The sequence below is a fragment of the Protopterus annectens genome, chromosome 12.part0 (genome assembly GCF_019279795.1).
Source record: "Protopterus annectens isolate FY-2018-M chromosome 12.part0, PAN1.0, whole genome shotgun sequence".
In the NCBI taxonomy this organism is placed as follows: domain Eukaryota; kingdom Metazoa; phylum Chordata; order Ceratodontiformes; family Protopteridae; genus Protopterus; species Protopterus annectens.
Window position 1 is genome coordinate 815,901,839 of NC_056746.1, and position 15,885 is coordinate 815,917,723.

The 15,885-nt window shown below is 38.8% G+C and overlaps 1 protein-coding gene across 1 annotated transcript in view; it reads left to right on the forward strand.

The window, feature by feature from the left end:
• Positions 1-15,885, forward strand: part of EMILIN3 (elastin microfibril interfacer 3) — an 834,354-nt gene that overhangs the window by 196,459 nt on the left and 622,010 nt on the right. Inside the window, exon 2 of the mRNA XM_044089858.1 lies at positions 15,172-15,291. Coding sequence (XP_043945793.1) covers positions 15,172-15,291 — 120 coding nt within the window. The remainder of the gene's footprint in view (positions 1-15,171; positions 15,292-15,885) is intronic.

Sequence of the window (15,885 nt, forward strand, 5' to 3'; positions counted from 1 at the left end):
TAATGAGTTATCTCTCAGTCAGTCTATCAACCTTCCAACCTTATTCTCTTCTCCTCAGTCCTCCAGTGAGATGATTCTATACATGTTAGACATGCACAGGCAACTCAGATACTATGTGAACAAAACCAATCCTATCCTTAAGTCTGAATGTCTGTTTGTTTCTTATCATCCAGGGCCCTTGAGTCAACTTGTTTCCAAAAAGACAATCACCTCTTGGATTTTAAAACTCATTTCCTTCTGTTATATAGCCAATGTAAAGACCCCCTCCTCTCCTGTTTGGGCACATTCCACAAGGGCAGTGTCCTATTCTGCAGTCTTCTTTAAAGGGTTAGGCACTTGCTCTATCCTGGAGACAGCTACCTGGTCTTCTGTTCATACCTTCACTAAACACTATAAACTAGATGTCATTTCCAGTTTCGGGGCTGGGTTTGCCAGAACTATTCTGCATGGTTTTGTGGAAAATGCTTCTGCTCCTGTGCCCAGTTCCTCCTCTGTGCGAGCTTTGGCACTCTCCCTCATGTTATGAATACTGCAGCATATGAATAGAAAGGCATAGAATACTTGTGTAAAATCTTACCATAACCATAGATGTCCTTCTCTTCTATATGCTACAGTATTACTGCCCCCCGTCTTTCCCCTGATGCTTGTCTGGCCCCTGGTGGCATGTTTTCCTCACCTACGATCGGACTGGTGCTTTTTGTGGCATTCAGTTCTGAGGTTGGTATGTGCTGATGTCTGCTTTATACCTAATGTCTCTTTATGACCGACATATGTTTGCTGATGTGTGGCATCGCATGTACCTTACAGTAGCTTTAGACTTTTGTATACTATCCGGATATATGAGTCAGCAGGAGGCAGACTCCCTCATACTATGAATACTGCAGCACACAGAAGAGAAGGGCATCTGTGGTTATAGTAAGATTTTACACAACTATTCTTTCTGGAAAGAAACAGGAGGCCATGAAGGGTCAGATCTGTCATAGCTGAAGAAGTTGCACATAGATCACCACTAAGGAGTCTGTACGAGACCAGGTATAAGGAGAAGCCTGCTAGTCTGTCCAGATAACTTGGATCTTGAGGGTACTAATTTATTTAGTTAGGAATCACTGATGTGTCTCAAGTTTAGTGATATATTTATACAAATATATTCCAAAAGGTATGATATTCACTATCTATAGTGAGACAGGTTATAACTCAGAAATGGAAGAACAAATCTACACCCCCTTCAAAGAGTTTATAGATATTGCAACTGAAGTCTATCACCTGGAAACCATTACAATTAAGTCAAGAACAACCAGGATTACCTCTTGCTACAATGCATGGACAAAACTTAGAGAGCTGCTTAATAAGCAAAAAACTGCATTTTAGATTTTATGCAAAGTATAGTAACTTGAATGGCTTGATGGTTAGTGGACACTCCTGTAAATACAAAAACAAAAAACTGCCAATAAAAACATATACACAACTTTAATATTAAATATAAAAACACAAGTAAAACGGTAAGTGCTTTCATTCCTTACATAGGAGTTCCATGTAACAAATGAAAGTGGTTACCATTTTAATTGCGTGTTCTTATATTTAATATTAAAGTTGTGGATATGTTTTTATTGGCCATTTTTTTTGTTTTTTTATTTATAAGTAATTTAACAATGATTTTGAGTTCACTGATGGCTTTTAAGTTATTACAGTCCTGTAAATAGTTGTTTTTTCTTTTGTGTGTGAGGTTTAGTTTATTTTTTTTCATTTATTATATTTACAAATCTCTGACTGTAAATATTGTGGTGATTATTTTACAAATTGAAAATCCAATAAAAACTTTTTTTAAAAAAAGAAATGTTATATTCAATAGTAGTTTTGATAAGAGATGCAAAAAGGAAAATTAACACTTCTTTGGATAGAGATGAAATACTATTGGTACTTAGATGAGCCAGATGGAAGGATTTCCAAATTACTTTGGTGACGTGAGGGTCATAAGATAATGTCATATGTAGTATTAATTGTCATAGAAAACACCATGTTATCAGGGCTGATGGATGAGGTGGTTTTAGTTTTGGTGAGGACTGAGAGGATATGTTGCATAGTAATTATAAGAAGTGGCTGGGACTAGGGAGTCTATAGAGTGCTTGTAACTATGGGAGGATGAAAATTTGCACCAAATTTGTCAGCTAGGTTATTAGTTGTTTTATTGGGGACGGGGGGCAGAGTGAACAGTATTATTGTGGACTATCTCTGTACATTGCAGGGTGTTAGTTATTAACTCCGTAACATTGCTAAAGAATAATTTTTAGTTATTTTTGGTTTCAGTGACTATTTTAAATTCACATTCAGGTTTGAGCTTCCTAATGGTACCCTTGACTGTTTTGCTAGTTTGCTTAAGTGTGCTCTTAAGGTTGGTAGACTGAGACCTCTTACAAGCATTAAGTCATTTTTTTTCTTTTGTTACATGCTTTGCTTATATATGTATTCCACCCTAATAGATTGTTTTGAAATTTCTCATTGTATATGATGTGGATAGGTACTACCTTTACCGATGTAAATGTTTAGATAGTGTGGAAGACAGAGGCATATACAGGATGTGTGTGTGTGTGTGTGTGTGTGTGTGTGTGTGTGTGTGTATGTGTGTGTATGTGTGTGTGTGTGTGTGTGTGTGTGTGTGTGTGTGTGTGTGTGTGTGTGTGTGTGTGTGTGTGTGTGTGTGTGTGTGTGTGTGTGTGTGTGTGTGTGTGTGTGTGTGTGTCCTTGCTTTAAGATATGTAAAGTGTGTATGGCACAGGTATACTAAGGGACATATTAGATAGTGTGCAGTTAGTCTGACCTTCTGCAGCATGAAGTCACTCTAGAGCACAGCCCTTTGGAAACTCACACATAAGTAGTGGGGGGGCAGGTTGTGTGTTGGTGTCTTATGTTCCCTGTACATTCAGATATGTAAAGTGAATATGGCACAGGTATAATAAGGAACATACTAGGTAGTGTGCAGTTAGTGTGACATGGCGCAAGCATGACCTCACTCCAGAGCAGGGCTCTACAGAAACTCACATAAAACTAACATGTAACAACAAGGGAAAATATTTACTGTATGATTCAGGACATTTCTGTCTTATATCTGCTTTCTCTGCACACAGATCAGCTGGTTTCCTGTGCTCTAAGTCATCTAAATGATGTCTGCACTGTTTAACCTTCCATGTGATGACCATGGCTGAGGATAACTCCTCAGGTAATAACAGGCATCCACTTTCTTAAATATACCATGATAGAGACCCATTAGGCCCTCATTGAAACAGCTGTGAGTGAGATAGGGCATTACTTTCACTCCACCGTACACTGTACAAGCATGCTCTGGCTTGCACCAGCAGAATCTGCTATTCTCTTAAATTTCACCTAAAAATGGTTCAGCTTGCATATGCAAGAAGATGGTGGCTTGAGAATCATGTCTTCAATGACATTTGCACAGAGCAGCTGCTCACAAAGTAGCATGACATGTATATCCTTGCAGTTCTCAGCACAGGTTGATAGATATGAGCTGTTGGAGGTGAGCATAGGTACTACACTGTGCCTTATACTGCTGATGTGCCCAGCAGTATATACTGATTCACAGACATGCCCTAATTTGCCTACATGCCATGCAGCGTAAGCTTGAGCTGTCTTGAAGGTCTGCTGTCATTTTTTGGCTAAGTTGTTCTTAATTTGAAAGTTGAATAATAGATAACCTTATTGAGAGGAATAACAGCATTATTTGGCTTTCCAGGCAGTCTGAAGAAGCTCACAGTATTCAGAAAATGTGTGGTAAGATGTAGTTTCTCTACTTTCCTAAGTATGTGCACCCTTCCCATGGAATTTGCATTGCAAAAGGCTAGCAAAAAGAATATGTGTACCCTGCATGTATTTAATGTTTGTAGAAAGTACTGCTAACAAGGTGCCTCTGTACATGCCTGCAGGTGTTGCATGACATTTATGGCATGTCCGAGGTACATGTTGGCCTATGGTACAACAGTCATGTGATTAACATGTCCCGCCCTCAGGAACAATAGTATGGCCACAACAGTGGCACTTACTAATGTGTCATCAGCTCTTGGTAGCAGGGATGTCTGCCTATCCTTCCACATACTTGTTGACACATACATCATCTGCCTGTACTCCCAGAACTGTCCTTCATTTTATGGCATACCTCCATAGTTTTACCAGCTGTCTATAGTGCTGCATAACTATTATACTCCTTTGTTATAGCTGTCAGTAGACCTGTCCCAGTAATATACTGCTTATGTCTCTGTTCCATGTATTCACATGTATTCACATGTCTGTATGTTTGGAGGACACAGCGGATAGCAGAGGCTTTATTTTTTCAGTCCTGCTGAAAATGATTTCCTACTATAAGCAGTTAAGGACACATGTTTGGTGCTTGTGGAGAAAAAGGGGTGCTGACCAGCATTTATGTGATTAGACATGACAAACAGTGGTCCCTGACATAAATGGGGGGAGAAGTCTCACATTGCAGCAGTGCCATAAGTGTATTACTGACATGTTATCCCCAGCCAGGACAAAAACATGCTGAAACATTGTCTGGGGGGTGGGGGGGGGCAGCTAGAAGCAACAAGCTGAAAGAGCCAGAACTGATGCTGGTGTCTCTATAGATGCCCACTTATTCTGGAATTATCCCTAGATGAGTGGGCACTGATATCAGGATTAACTCATCTCCCATGCCTCAGTGGATGATGTACCTGCTTAGAAATTCTTACACCAGACTTCTTTTCAGTTGCCCTTCAGATAAACACATTAGGGTCACCATAGTAACTCCTAGCTATATGTTGTTTCAGGTGCATCAAGTATCTGGCCATGTCAAGATAACAGCAGGCATAAGCTGGGTTTGCATGGTACAACTTACATAAGTACTCAAAACATTCAGGTACCTAAGCTCACTTTGTTGTGTTTTGTTTTGTGTATTCACATAACAGAGCAAAGGCCATTGACACAAGCAGAGGCTGGGATACAACAACAGGCTGTGCTGGCACCTGTGCTAGGGCTGATCATGGCAATGGTGATGATGATAAGACATAGATACCAGAGTCACAATCTGATGATACAGTGGCACTGACTATCTGTCTCCAGCCAATGGATGCACCCTAAGTAGAAGCTGAATATAATTTTACTCACACCATAATGTCTGGCTGCATAGTGGTTGCACTTACTATATAAAGTGGAGGAGGTATCTTGCATAGTTCCTTCCACCAGCAATCTTCCCTCTGCAATAGCAGCATTGGATTCACAGACTGCAGCTGATCTGGGTGTGCCTCCATTTCCCAGCCACTCAGTGGTGTCTAACATCATCATCATCATAATATGTTGCAAACTGCAAGACATACAGAAAGCACTGTGGATCATAGGAATCATAGGAAATACAAGGCAAATGAGTCATGTGTCCATTTACGGCTTGCCATTGTCAATGCTTAGGCTTTACCTCCTTTTTCAAGGAGGGCTAGGCCAGTCAAACAAGGGGTGAATTTATGAGTATCCATACAGTTATCAACTTTCCAGTGGAACACACTGCATGACTCCAGAAGTGCAGAAGGTGTTGCATAATGAACTGAACTCTCCAGCATGTTTTATTTATTTGCTAATGAAAATTTAGAGCTTTGGTTTTGGTATTTTTGGGACTATTTAATTTGTGGAAAAATAAGAGATCAAGGGCCACAGGCTGCCTAATGCATAGATCTCCCATCAAAAGTCTGTAATACACTGTGCAAAGGGGCAGTGCTTACAATCTTTTCTGGTAACTTTTTTTTTTCCCTCATTTGATCTTCTTAGTTAGGAACATCTGGGGTCTTTCTAGTTATTCTATGTCTAGTGGGGTACATCCCAAAGGCTGCATTGTATTCAATAATTGGCCTAGTCAATGCTGAATGAAAAGAGACAATGACCACTTTAGATATGAATTATACCTTTGGAAAATAGCTGCACTAAGTAGAAGGACATTCTGGCAACTGTCGTTACATTAAGATCACAGGTAAGGGGAATTATCAACCCATGGTACAAAGTCTTTAACAATGATCTCAATTTGGAATTGGGTATTGTCTATGTTGTATGCCAGGGGTTGTATCCTAAATGAGACAATATTGCACTTTTTCATATTTAATTTGAACCCATTTTTAGTACATTAAGTATGTCCGGGTGAAAGTTCTCACAGAAGTGCTTTGGCATCAGAAGGGGAATTCACAATGACTCCCAGTTTTCAATCACTTGTAAACATGGTTAGCCAGAAGTCTTAGTTCATGGTCTGGATATCAGAGTTATAAATGCTAAACAAAATAAGTCTCTGCTCTGAGCCAAGTGGGACCCCACTAGTCACCTTCGTACTACCACATTGGTTCTGTCTTGTAGCTAATTTGCTAAATATCTTACTACATATGGTTCTATCTGTAATGCATTAAGCTTACTCACTATACTAACATGGTGGCAGGTGTCAAATGACTTGGTAAGGTAAAGGTGTAGTGTGCAGACTACATGACCACTGTCTGCAGCCTATCATACTCTTTCAAAGCAGTTACATAGATTTATTAGACAGGTCTATCCTTGAGAAAGCCAAACTATTGGGGGTTTAACTTGATGAAATTTTTAATGTCATAGTTTATCAGGTCAATTATAATATGTTCCATAGCTCTGCAACCATCATCAGGCTGACAGGCGTATGATTCCTGGATTCAGCAGTAGGGCTACCCTTGTGGAGTGGCATCATTGCTACTGTGTGCCAAACTTCAGGGACAAAGCCAGTGTATAAGTTCAGGTTCATGCGTTATTGTTAGAAATATTAAGTCATTGGGCTTTGAAGATGTGGCATTGAAATTGTTTCAAGACTATCTACCAGGCAATTCCTTTATAATTTTTTTATCACATAATCATGGAATCATAAAATGTACAAAGCAGCTGGATCATGTGGCTATTTACACCTTGCTCAGACCTTAGCTGTTCTCATGTCATCCTATCAAAGGTGTGGCCCTTCAAATCCAGAGTACTCAGGTCTCACACTTTGTTCCAAACAAATTTTCTGTTTATTACTGATCTGACTGCTAAAGAAGGCCTGCCTAACTTAGTCATATATGTCGATAATCTGCTCTTCTCATGGCAAGAAAAGACAGGCCCTCTAGTTCCAAAAGGCTTTTAAGACTAACTTTTGTAAACTCATGGGTTAGGTCTACCAAAATAAGTTGTCATTCAGCAATAATAAAACGGATTTCATGGAACTCAGCAAAAAGGTAAAGTTTGGTCTGTCCTTTTAATACCCATGACCCTTCAAGCATTGGCAGTCCTTTAATTTATAAGCACAAATACTGGGGTCAGGCTTTATCCTTCCCTTTTTCTTAGTTATCTTTTCATACTGAGTTATATACATAGTAAATAAACTTTCACCTGGATATACCCTGTATTTTTCGCCGGGGTTGAATCCTACAACTAACTCTGCTACTGTACACTCTGCCTATTTCCCTTGGAAAATACTAAGACCCTACCATCTCCTGCAAGCTACTACCTCAGGATACCAATAAACTTTCACCTGGATATACCCTGTATTTTTCGCCGGGGTTGAATCTTACAACTAACTCTGCTGCTGTACACTCTGCCTATTTCCCTTGGAAAATACTAAGACCCTACCATCTCCTGCAAGCTACTACCTCAGGATACCAATAAACTTTCACCTGGATATACACTGTATTTTTCGCCGGGGTTGAATCCTACAACTAAATCTGCTACTGTACACTCTGCCTATTTCCCTTGGAAAATACTAAGACCCTACCATCTCCTGCAAGCTACTACCTCAGGATACCAATAAACTTTCACCAGGATATACCCTGTATTTTTCGCTGGGGTTGAATCCTACAACTAACTCTGCTACTGTACACTCTGCCTATTTCCCCTTGGAAAATACTAAGACCCTACCATCTCCTGCAAGCTAATACCTCAGGATACCAATAAACTTTCACCTGGATATACCCTGTATTTTTTGCCGGGGTTGAGTCCTGCAACTAACTCTGCTACTGTACACTCTGCCTATTTCCCTTGGAAAATACTAAGACCCTACCATCTCCTGCAAGCTAGTACCTCAGGATACAAATAAAGTATGTCTACTTATACCATGGCCTTGTAATTATATAACCAGTTAACCCTGCTAGGTTTTCTGTTTGCTCCCAGTCAAGCTCGTCAGCAGCAACCCCCCTTACTCCTTTATCTCCTTTCCCTCCCTTACCTAGACCTTTTCTTAGCTTCTGCTCTTTCTCCCCTTTGTCTAGCCTACTCTGGCCACTAAATGGCATCCTTCTACTATCATACTTGCTGCCTTTGATTCATTGTAACACTTTCCATTACCTTACGTGTCCTGTACACGAATCTCCTCTCCAACCTACTTACTTCTCTCTTTCTCTCTGGACCCTGCCAAAACATCCTTCCATTATACTTAAGCACTCCAAGCCAGTACCTTTTCCACAGTTTAACTTTAAAACCTCAGGTAATATAAGTTCTTTTACCTCCTACATACCTACCTGCTGTTTCCCTTACCTTATACATTGTTTTTTTCACTGCCACAACACTCCTTTTGTCTCTTCCTGCTCTGTTCGCCCTTCGGGCTCACTCCGCTCCCCTCCCTGCCCCCAAATACCACCCGCCCTTAGCACCTCTAGATTTAAACCCTCATAGACACACCCCCTTGCTTCTCTAAACCAACTACATACTGTTACTGTATCCACCCCCTAAAATAGACTCCTCCCTCCTCTACCCACCTACTTACCAAACTATACTCCCATTATCCTCTCACTCAAACCTATTACATTCTCAATTATCATGCAAAAGCAATTTCATCCTTTACTAGTTCTAACTTTCCTAACTACACTTATCTCTATCTATCTCCTGACCTCCTATGAAGAACCCCTTCCCTATACTCTCACACTCCCTCACAAACAAACACTAATATCTCCCCTAGCTCTATCCACATGTTATTACAATTCCATCTACGCTACCTCCTACCTTCAACCTAAATATGACCGTCTTTCTCACATTAAATACCCAACTTTTAGCCTCAAAAAACATTTTGACTACTACTTCAAAACTCCTCACTATTACAACCCTATATTAACCCACGCATTAATAGATGGCGACATCCACCCAAACCCTGGACCTAAGCTATCCCCACCACCCTCCAACTGCCACCACTTTAAAATCCAACCAACACCTCCTACTAAACCCCCCAAATCACTCTCAATTGCCCATTTAAACATACACAGCATTTGTAATAAAATACCACTAATTCATGCTCTCCTAGATGTCCAGCAGTTTGATATCCTCTGCCTAACAGAAACATGGCTTAAACCTTCAACACAAGACAATGAAGTTATCCCCCCAGGTTACAATATTCTAAGACAAGATCACTTAAAGAAAAAAGGTGGAGGGGTTGCAATTCTCTATAAATCTGGACTGCAAATAACTAAAGCAAGCTACAACCCACCATTTGACAATAATGTTGAAATAATTATTTCTAAACTTCAGCTCAATCCCCGTAAAACAATCAACATTATCTGCACCTATCTTCCCCCAGGTAAAAACCTCACTACACTAGAAGACCTACTAAGCTGGCTTTCTCTAAATCTTCTCCAAGAAACAATAGTACTAGGTGACTTTAATATTGACTGGAATTTATGTAAACAAACCAATCCATCCACCCTCATTAACCTGCATGGCTTCTCTCAAATCATTAACTCCCCAACAAGAAAAAAAAACCTAATCATAAAGAAAGTATCCTTGACTGGATACTAACAAACAGTCCTCAGCAAAAATATACAACTGGAACCATCCCAGATGACCTTAGTGACCACTTACTAACATATATTATCAGGCATAAAACAAGTATGACCATACCTACCCAAGTCAGAGTATCCCGTAACAAAACATTTTTTGACCCCAATCTGTTTCTAAATGAACTTAGGCAAGTCAACTGGTCACCCTTTAAATCTCTTCCCATAGATGATGCTGTTAGTTTCTTTAATATCACTTTTCTAATAATCCTTGAACATCATGCACCTACGCGTGAAATACGAGTTAAATCTAAAACAGCCCAATGGCTCTCAAACAATACAAGGAAACTAATCCTTAGTAGAAATAAAGCTTGGGCTAAATGGCGAACCACAAAAAACACAACTGATCACCTTATCTTTAGGCAACAAAGAAATATGACAAAAAAAGCTATACTGCAGGACAAAAAGAATTTATATACTCAGCTACAGCAATCATCCCTTCACCAACCAAAAAAATTCTGGAGTACCATTAACATGCTAATATCTCCTGGGAAAGTGGCCACACCAAATCCTTTAGGCTCAAATCCTGATTGCCCATTACAAACAGCTAATGACTTTAATAATTTCTTTACTTTAAAGCTAGCAAACCAACAAAGCTAGCTCCCTCCAAACTATCAAGCCCAAACCCAATTCCTCTGCCATTTCATCTCAAACCCATACCCACCTCTTATATACTGTCCTTACTTCAAAAATTAAAACCCACAACCCCCTCAGCTGATAAACTACCAGCAGAATACCTCCAACTAGGTGCAAAAGCTATTGCCTACCCCATCTCAACACTGATTAACAGGACCTTAAAAGAAATTACAATTCCATCAATCTGGAAAATCTCACACATCATCCCTCTTTTCAAGGGAGGTGACTCTACTGAATATTCCAACTTCCGCCACATAGCATTACTATCTCCTCTTGCAAAAATAATGGAGAAATGCATCCACAAACAGTTACTTAACCACCTATTAAGCCACAATCTCCTAGCTAATTTCCAACATGGTTTTCGGCCATTTCATAGTACAACCACAGCCTTACTATCATTTACTGACTCTATTAACAATAATCGCAATAAGAATACTCTTTCCTCAGCATTCTTTGTAGACCTGTCTAAAGCCTTTGACATGGTCAATCACCAACTACTCCTCCATCGTTTAAAGTCCCTCTCCCTAGACAATTCAACCTTAAACTGGTTTACATCCTATCTGGATAATCAAAAACAGGCAGTTCTTTGGCACAACCATCTCTCTGATCTCCTCCCCACCTCTATAGGTGTCCCTCAAGGCTCTATCTTAGGTCCTCTACTGTTCTCCATTTTTATAAATGACCTTCATCTAACCACTTCTCTATCAACTAGTATTCAATATGCAGATGACACTACTATCATTTGCTCAGCCTCAACACAGTCGGAACTTCATTACCTCACACAAAAAACCTTCTCGACAATAGAACAATGGTTCTCAAATCACTGTCTCCTCCTTAACCCCAAAAAAACAAAACTCTTGCTTTTTACACATACTCACTTGTCTCCCTCTCCTAATTTTACTCTTATATCTAGTAATGGTACCCTTATCTCTCCAGACCAGAATACCAAACTCTTAGGCATTACAATTGATAATCAACTAAAATTTGACACTCACATTAACGCTATAATAAAATCTACTAATAGAAAACTTGGCTCTCTCTATAGAATCAAATCCTTCTTAACTCCTGAAGCCAGAACTACTATAGATAGAACCCACTTAATTTCTACCCTATTATATGCCTCCCCTATATTTACTAATCTTTCTAAGTTTAATCTGAACAAACTAGCAATAGCATATAATAGTATTGCCAGATATGCCACTAACTCTCCATATAGGACTCATCACTGTCACAATCTAAAAAAACTAGGCTGGCTTGAACTACCCCACCTTATTCAGCTTAACCAACTTACTATTGCACACAATGCCCTTTATCGCCCTGACAACTCTCCAATGCTCTCTACCCTCATAAAACCTTACACCAATCTGAGGAACCTACGCTCCTCTAACAAAGTATTGATTCATACCTCCTTATCTAATAACTTAGCAGGTGACTCTATATTTTCCAACTCAGTTGGAAAAATTTGGAATCAACTACCTCAACACCTCACAACCCTAACATCACTCCCACTATTTAAAACTAACCTAAAACTCTTCCTATCCAACCACTGGCTCTGCTCGTGTAATAACCCTGACTAATCATCTTCATCAATAAGCCTGACTAATCATCTTAATCTTCATTTCCTTTATTCTCATTTATTTGATTCATTAACATTCCTTCTTACTTAATAAATCTAGACTACTAGATTTTCATCACCACACTTGATTCTGATACTCCCGTTACTAAATGACATATATCTTCATTTCTCAACCTCTAATGAAATTGCTTTTAGAGTAAACAATGTTCATAACTCCTATATTCTCCAGTACTACACTATTCTGTATTCAAATGACTTCACATCCTGTTGGAGTGTTACAATTCTATGTTTTTTTCTGTATATTTTTACCTGTTTAGAAGTATTGCAGTAGAACATAGGCTTACAGTTCTGTGTATTTTTTTTTGCATATTTCTTGTATAATCTAATATCTTGAATTTTTGATATTTTGCTAAAATTTTTAATCTCGTTAGTAGTATTGTAGTGGAGCTTTTCTCCTCGGGCCTCCACTGAAAATGGACATGTATCCAGTTGGACTAGCCCGGTAAACAAATGTAAAATAATAAAATAATTTTAAATATTACAATAGGGTCATTGTATTATAAGGGAATCAAGCAGAGATGTTGGAATCAGCCTTCTTATTCCTAACTAGGATATGATGCCTTACAATTTGAGAGTCCTCCCCTACAATTTCTGCTTTTGCTTCCTTTTTTCTTTGGTCTCATTTGCATTCACACTGCTGTAGCTTGACTACTCCTCCCTGCTAATACATAAACGTGTAATCAGATAGTGAAACTGCTCACTCCATTGCCAAAATTAGGGGTCTCTTACATTCAACAAGTTTTCAGGTTAGCTATAATGGAAACCAAAAGCAACAGTTCCATGGGTGCTGATAATATTCCCAATTGCATCTCAGTAAGGACTAAGATTCACATAACCAGACCCTTCTAAACCTTTCCAGAGCTAGCCTTTTCATGAGTTTTCAGAGTTGCACTTTCATGGGCTTTGTTCAGTAATCATGATATGCTGCTGTTGTGTTACCTTTACATAAGGGCATCACCACCACTGATATCTAGTAACTACAGACCAATTAGTCTTACTAGTTTAGTTTACAAGGTCATAGAGCACATGACTGGCATACTTAAAAAGCTCTAAGCAGTTTGCTTTTTAAAAGGTGGGTCTTGTCTACTTAGCCTGCTTAACTTCCTTGACTGGATTGCCAAAGGTTTGAATGAGGGACTTACTGTCTGTACTGCCTGCTTAGAAGTAACCAAGTCTTCATGATTTCATTACAGACATGCTCTATAAACTTACCCATATTCTAGCACAGGAATAGATAATGCTTAATCACGGGTAGATCCTAAACTCAAAAAAGTGAAATATATACATGTTTGGTAAAGTCACCTCCACATCATAATACCACAGTTCTGACATTCCCTTTAAGACAGACAGTCTCATTAGATACCACTGTACCCTTGCCGATAGTCATTTTTCTTTTGAACATTATATCTTCCATTTCCAAATATTTCTTAGTCCTTTTATGTTTCTCGCTTTTAAATCCATCCTAAAATACAATGCCCACTTTGATATGTTTCTGTACAGACATCTAGATAAAGTTAATGTCAGGTTGAGCTAGTATAAATTATCCAAAGAGAATGTAAGTCATCTTTATGCATCCAGTTTCATAAAGTCTACTAAAAATTGACCTGTGTGTCTCTCTCATTTGGCTATAAAATTTTGATATTCTCCATCTTCATAGAACTAATATTCTCTCCAATATCCACTCTAAATACATCAGCTTCCACCTAGAATCCACAACACCTGCTGACATTAGAGATTCCTAATCAAAGCAAATCCCTATCAGTTATACAACCAGTCAAAATGACTGAGTGGGGTAACAGTAAATTTACACCTGGGATATGTGATGATCTTCAACTCCTGAAGGAAACTGTAGGCAGTATCTTATCATATATGTAGGTGCTGCACTTCGGCTTCCCAATGACTAATGGTTATAAGTTTAGTACCTTCCTACCTGAAAACTTATAATAAGAATAAAAATGACTGCGATAGTCTACTACACTAGCTCATGCTTTGCGGTTCATCTGTTTTCCCTAAGAACCCCAGAGGTTTCTTGTGCTGAAATAAATGGTATTTTTTTGCTGCAGAATACGGGACTGTATTCAGCTAATGGCTTAGTTTGTGAGGTACGCAAAGACATCACCAGCACAAAATGTCTGTTTATTATCCTAGATCTCATTTACAAAACTGACTAGAGCAATGTAGGTCACTCCTCTAGTCACTTCATTATGTTCACAATTGGAAACCCGTAAATATTAAAAGATACATCAAAATATAACACATCACTGGTGAGATGTCAAGCCTCACTGCAGTTCTGCAACCCCCCCCCCCCCCTTAGTGTGTATGCATGTATGTAAATATCTATATTCAAAAATATCTAAACACAGATTATCGGTGAAATCAAAGTTATACTTGGGAAGGGTATATGCCCTTTCCCTACTGTTGTGCAAATCGAGTTGATATCTGTCTATCTATATGTATGTAAATATATGTATATATATATATATATATATATATATATATATATATATATATATATATATATATATATATATATATATATTCACCAAAACCTTCAACATATCCAGTAAGTAATAGACTAGGGGATCATGTGTTCTTTATTCATGTTTCTGTTGCTATGTTTCCTGTATACATTTTGTAATATATGCTTTATTACAGCTGAATACTTTATGCGATAATTTGTTGCTGTAACTAATGTCTCTGTTGCTCCTTAATCACTTCTGCCTGTGGGCTAGCAATGTCCTTTTAGTATTTATGATAACCAAGGAAACAGAATCAACGTAAAATAAATTCTGTTCCCCCGTGTCATACTACCCTGTAATGCTGGCTAGTTTTTCACTGTGCTCTGAGTCTTTGGAGTACATGTAGTCCATCTGTTTGCATTGTTCAGATCTGCTCTGAGGCTTTGGAGTACATGTAGTCCATCTGTTTGCACTGTTCAGATCTGCTAGCAAGGGAAAAGAGCACAGATTGTACAATAAAGTATTCTTTGACAAAAATAAACTGTGTGCAGAGTGCATGCATTTTTATAGATAACCTTGTGATTAATTACAATAAAATATTTTCTTTCCTTAGGAATTATTGCGCATACATTGTTGAGAGGAACATAACTTGCGCTGTCCAAGATAGCTCTGAAGCGTATGTAAAAGTTGAATATCAGAAGTGCCTGTGGGGTCAGAAATGTCCTGTTACCAAGTAAGTCATTTTATTATTACGTATAACTGTGACTGATCTAACATGCTAGTGAGAGTGGAAATAAGAGATGTCTGTTTATTAACATTATAGTAGGTAACTGAAGGAAGGGGTTAAGACTGAAGCAAGATGGATGGTGCTCTGCAGTAGCTGGACTGATGAGTAGAAAAAATGCTCCAACCTGCAGTTCCATTAAAGTAATAGGAAATTTGATAAGTAAATTGTAACATAAGAAAATTAGAGACAAGGCCTTGACTGTCATGAGTAGCATCTGATGCTAGATTAGGCAGTACATACAGACTAACCAAGTCCATCTGTGCCAGCACCAGCACAAATCCCCCTGCTGCACTCCTCACATGTGAACCACAACCAAAAGCATGAAGACGATCCTTACTAATTCAGAAAACCTAAACAATAGGTGAACATACAGGTCTGGCTTTCCCAGTGCAGCCCTAAGTGTTTGGCCATCAAAGATCCCTACTGTAAGCCTCCCATACATCATCAGGATTAAAGGCATGATTCAGCATAAGAGAGAAAAGCAGTGTTACTTGGCTTCACCTTTCTGTTGTGTTGGTGCTTCTTGTAATTCAGCTTGTT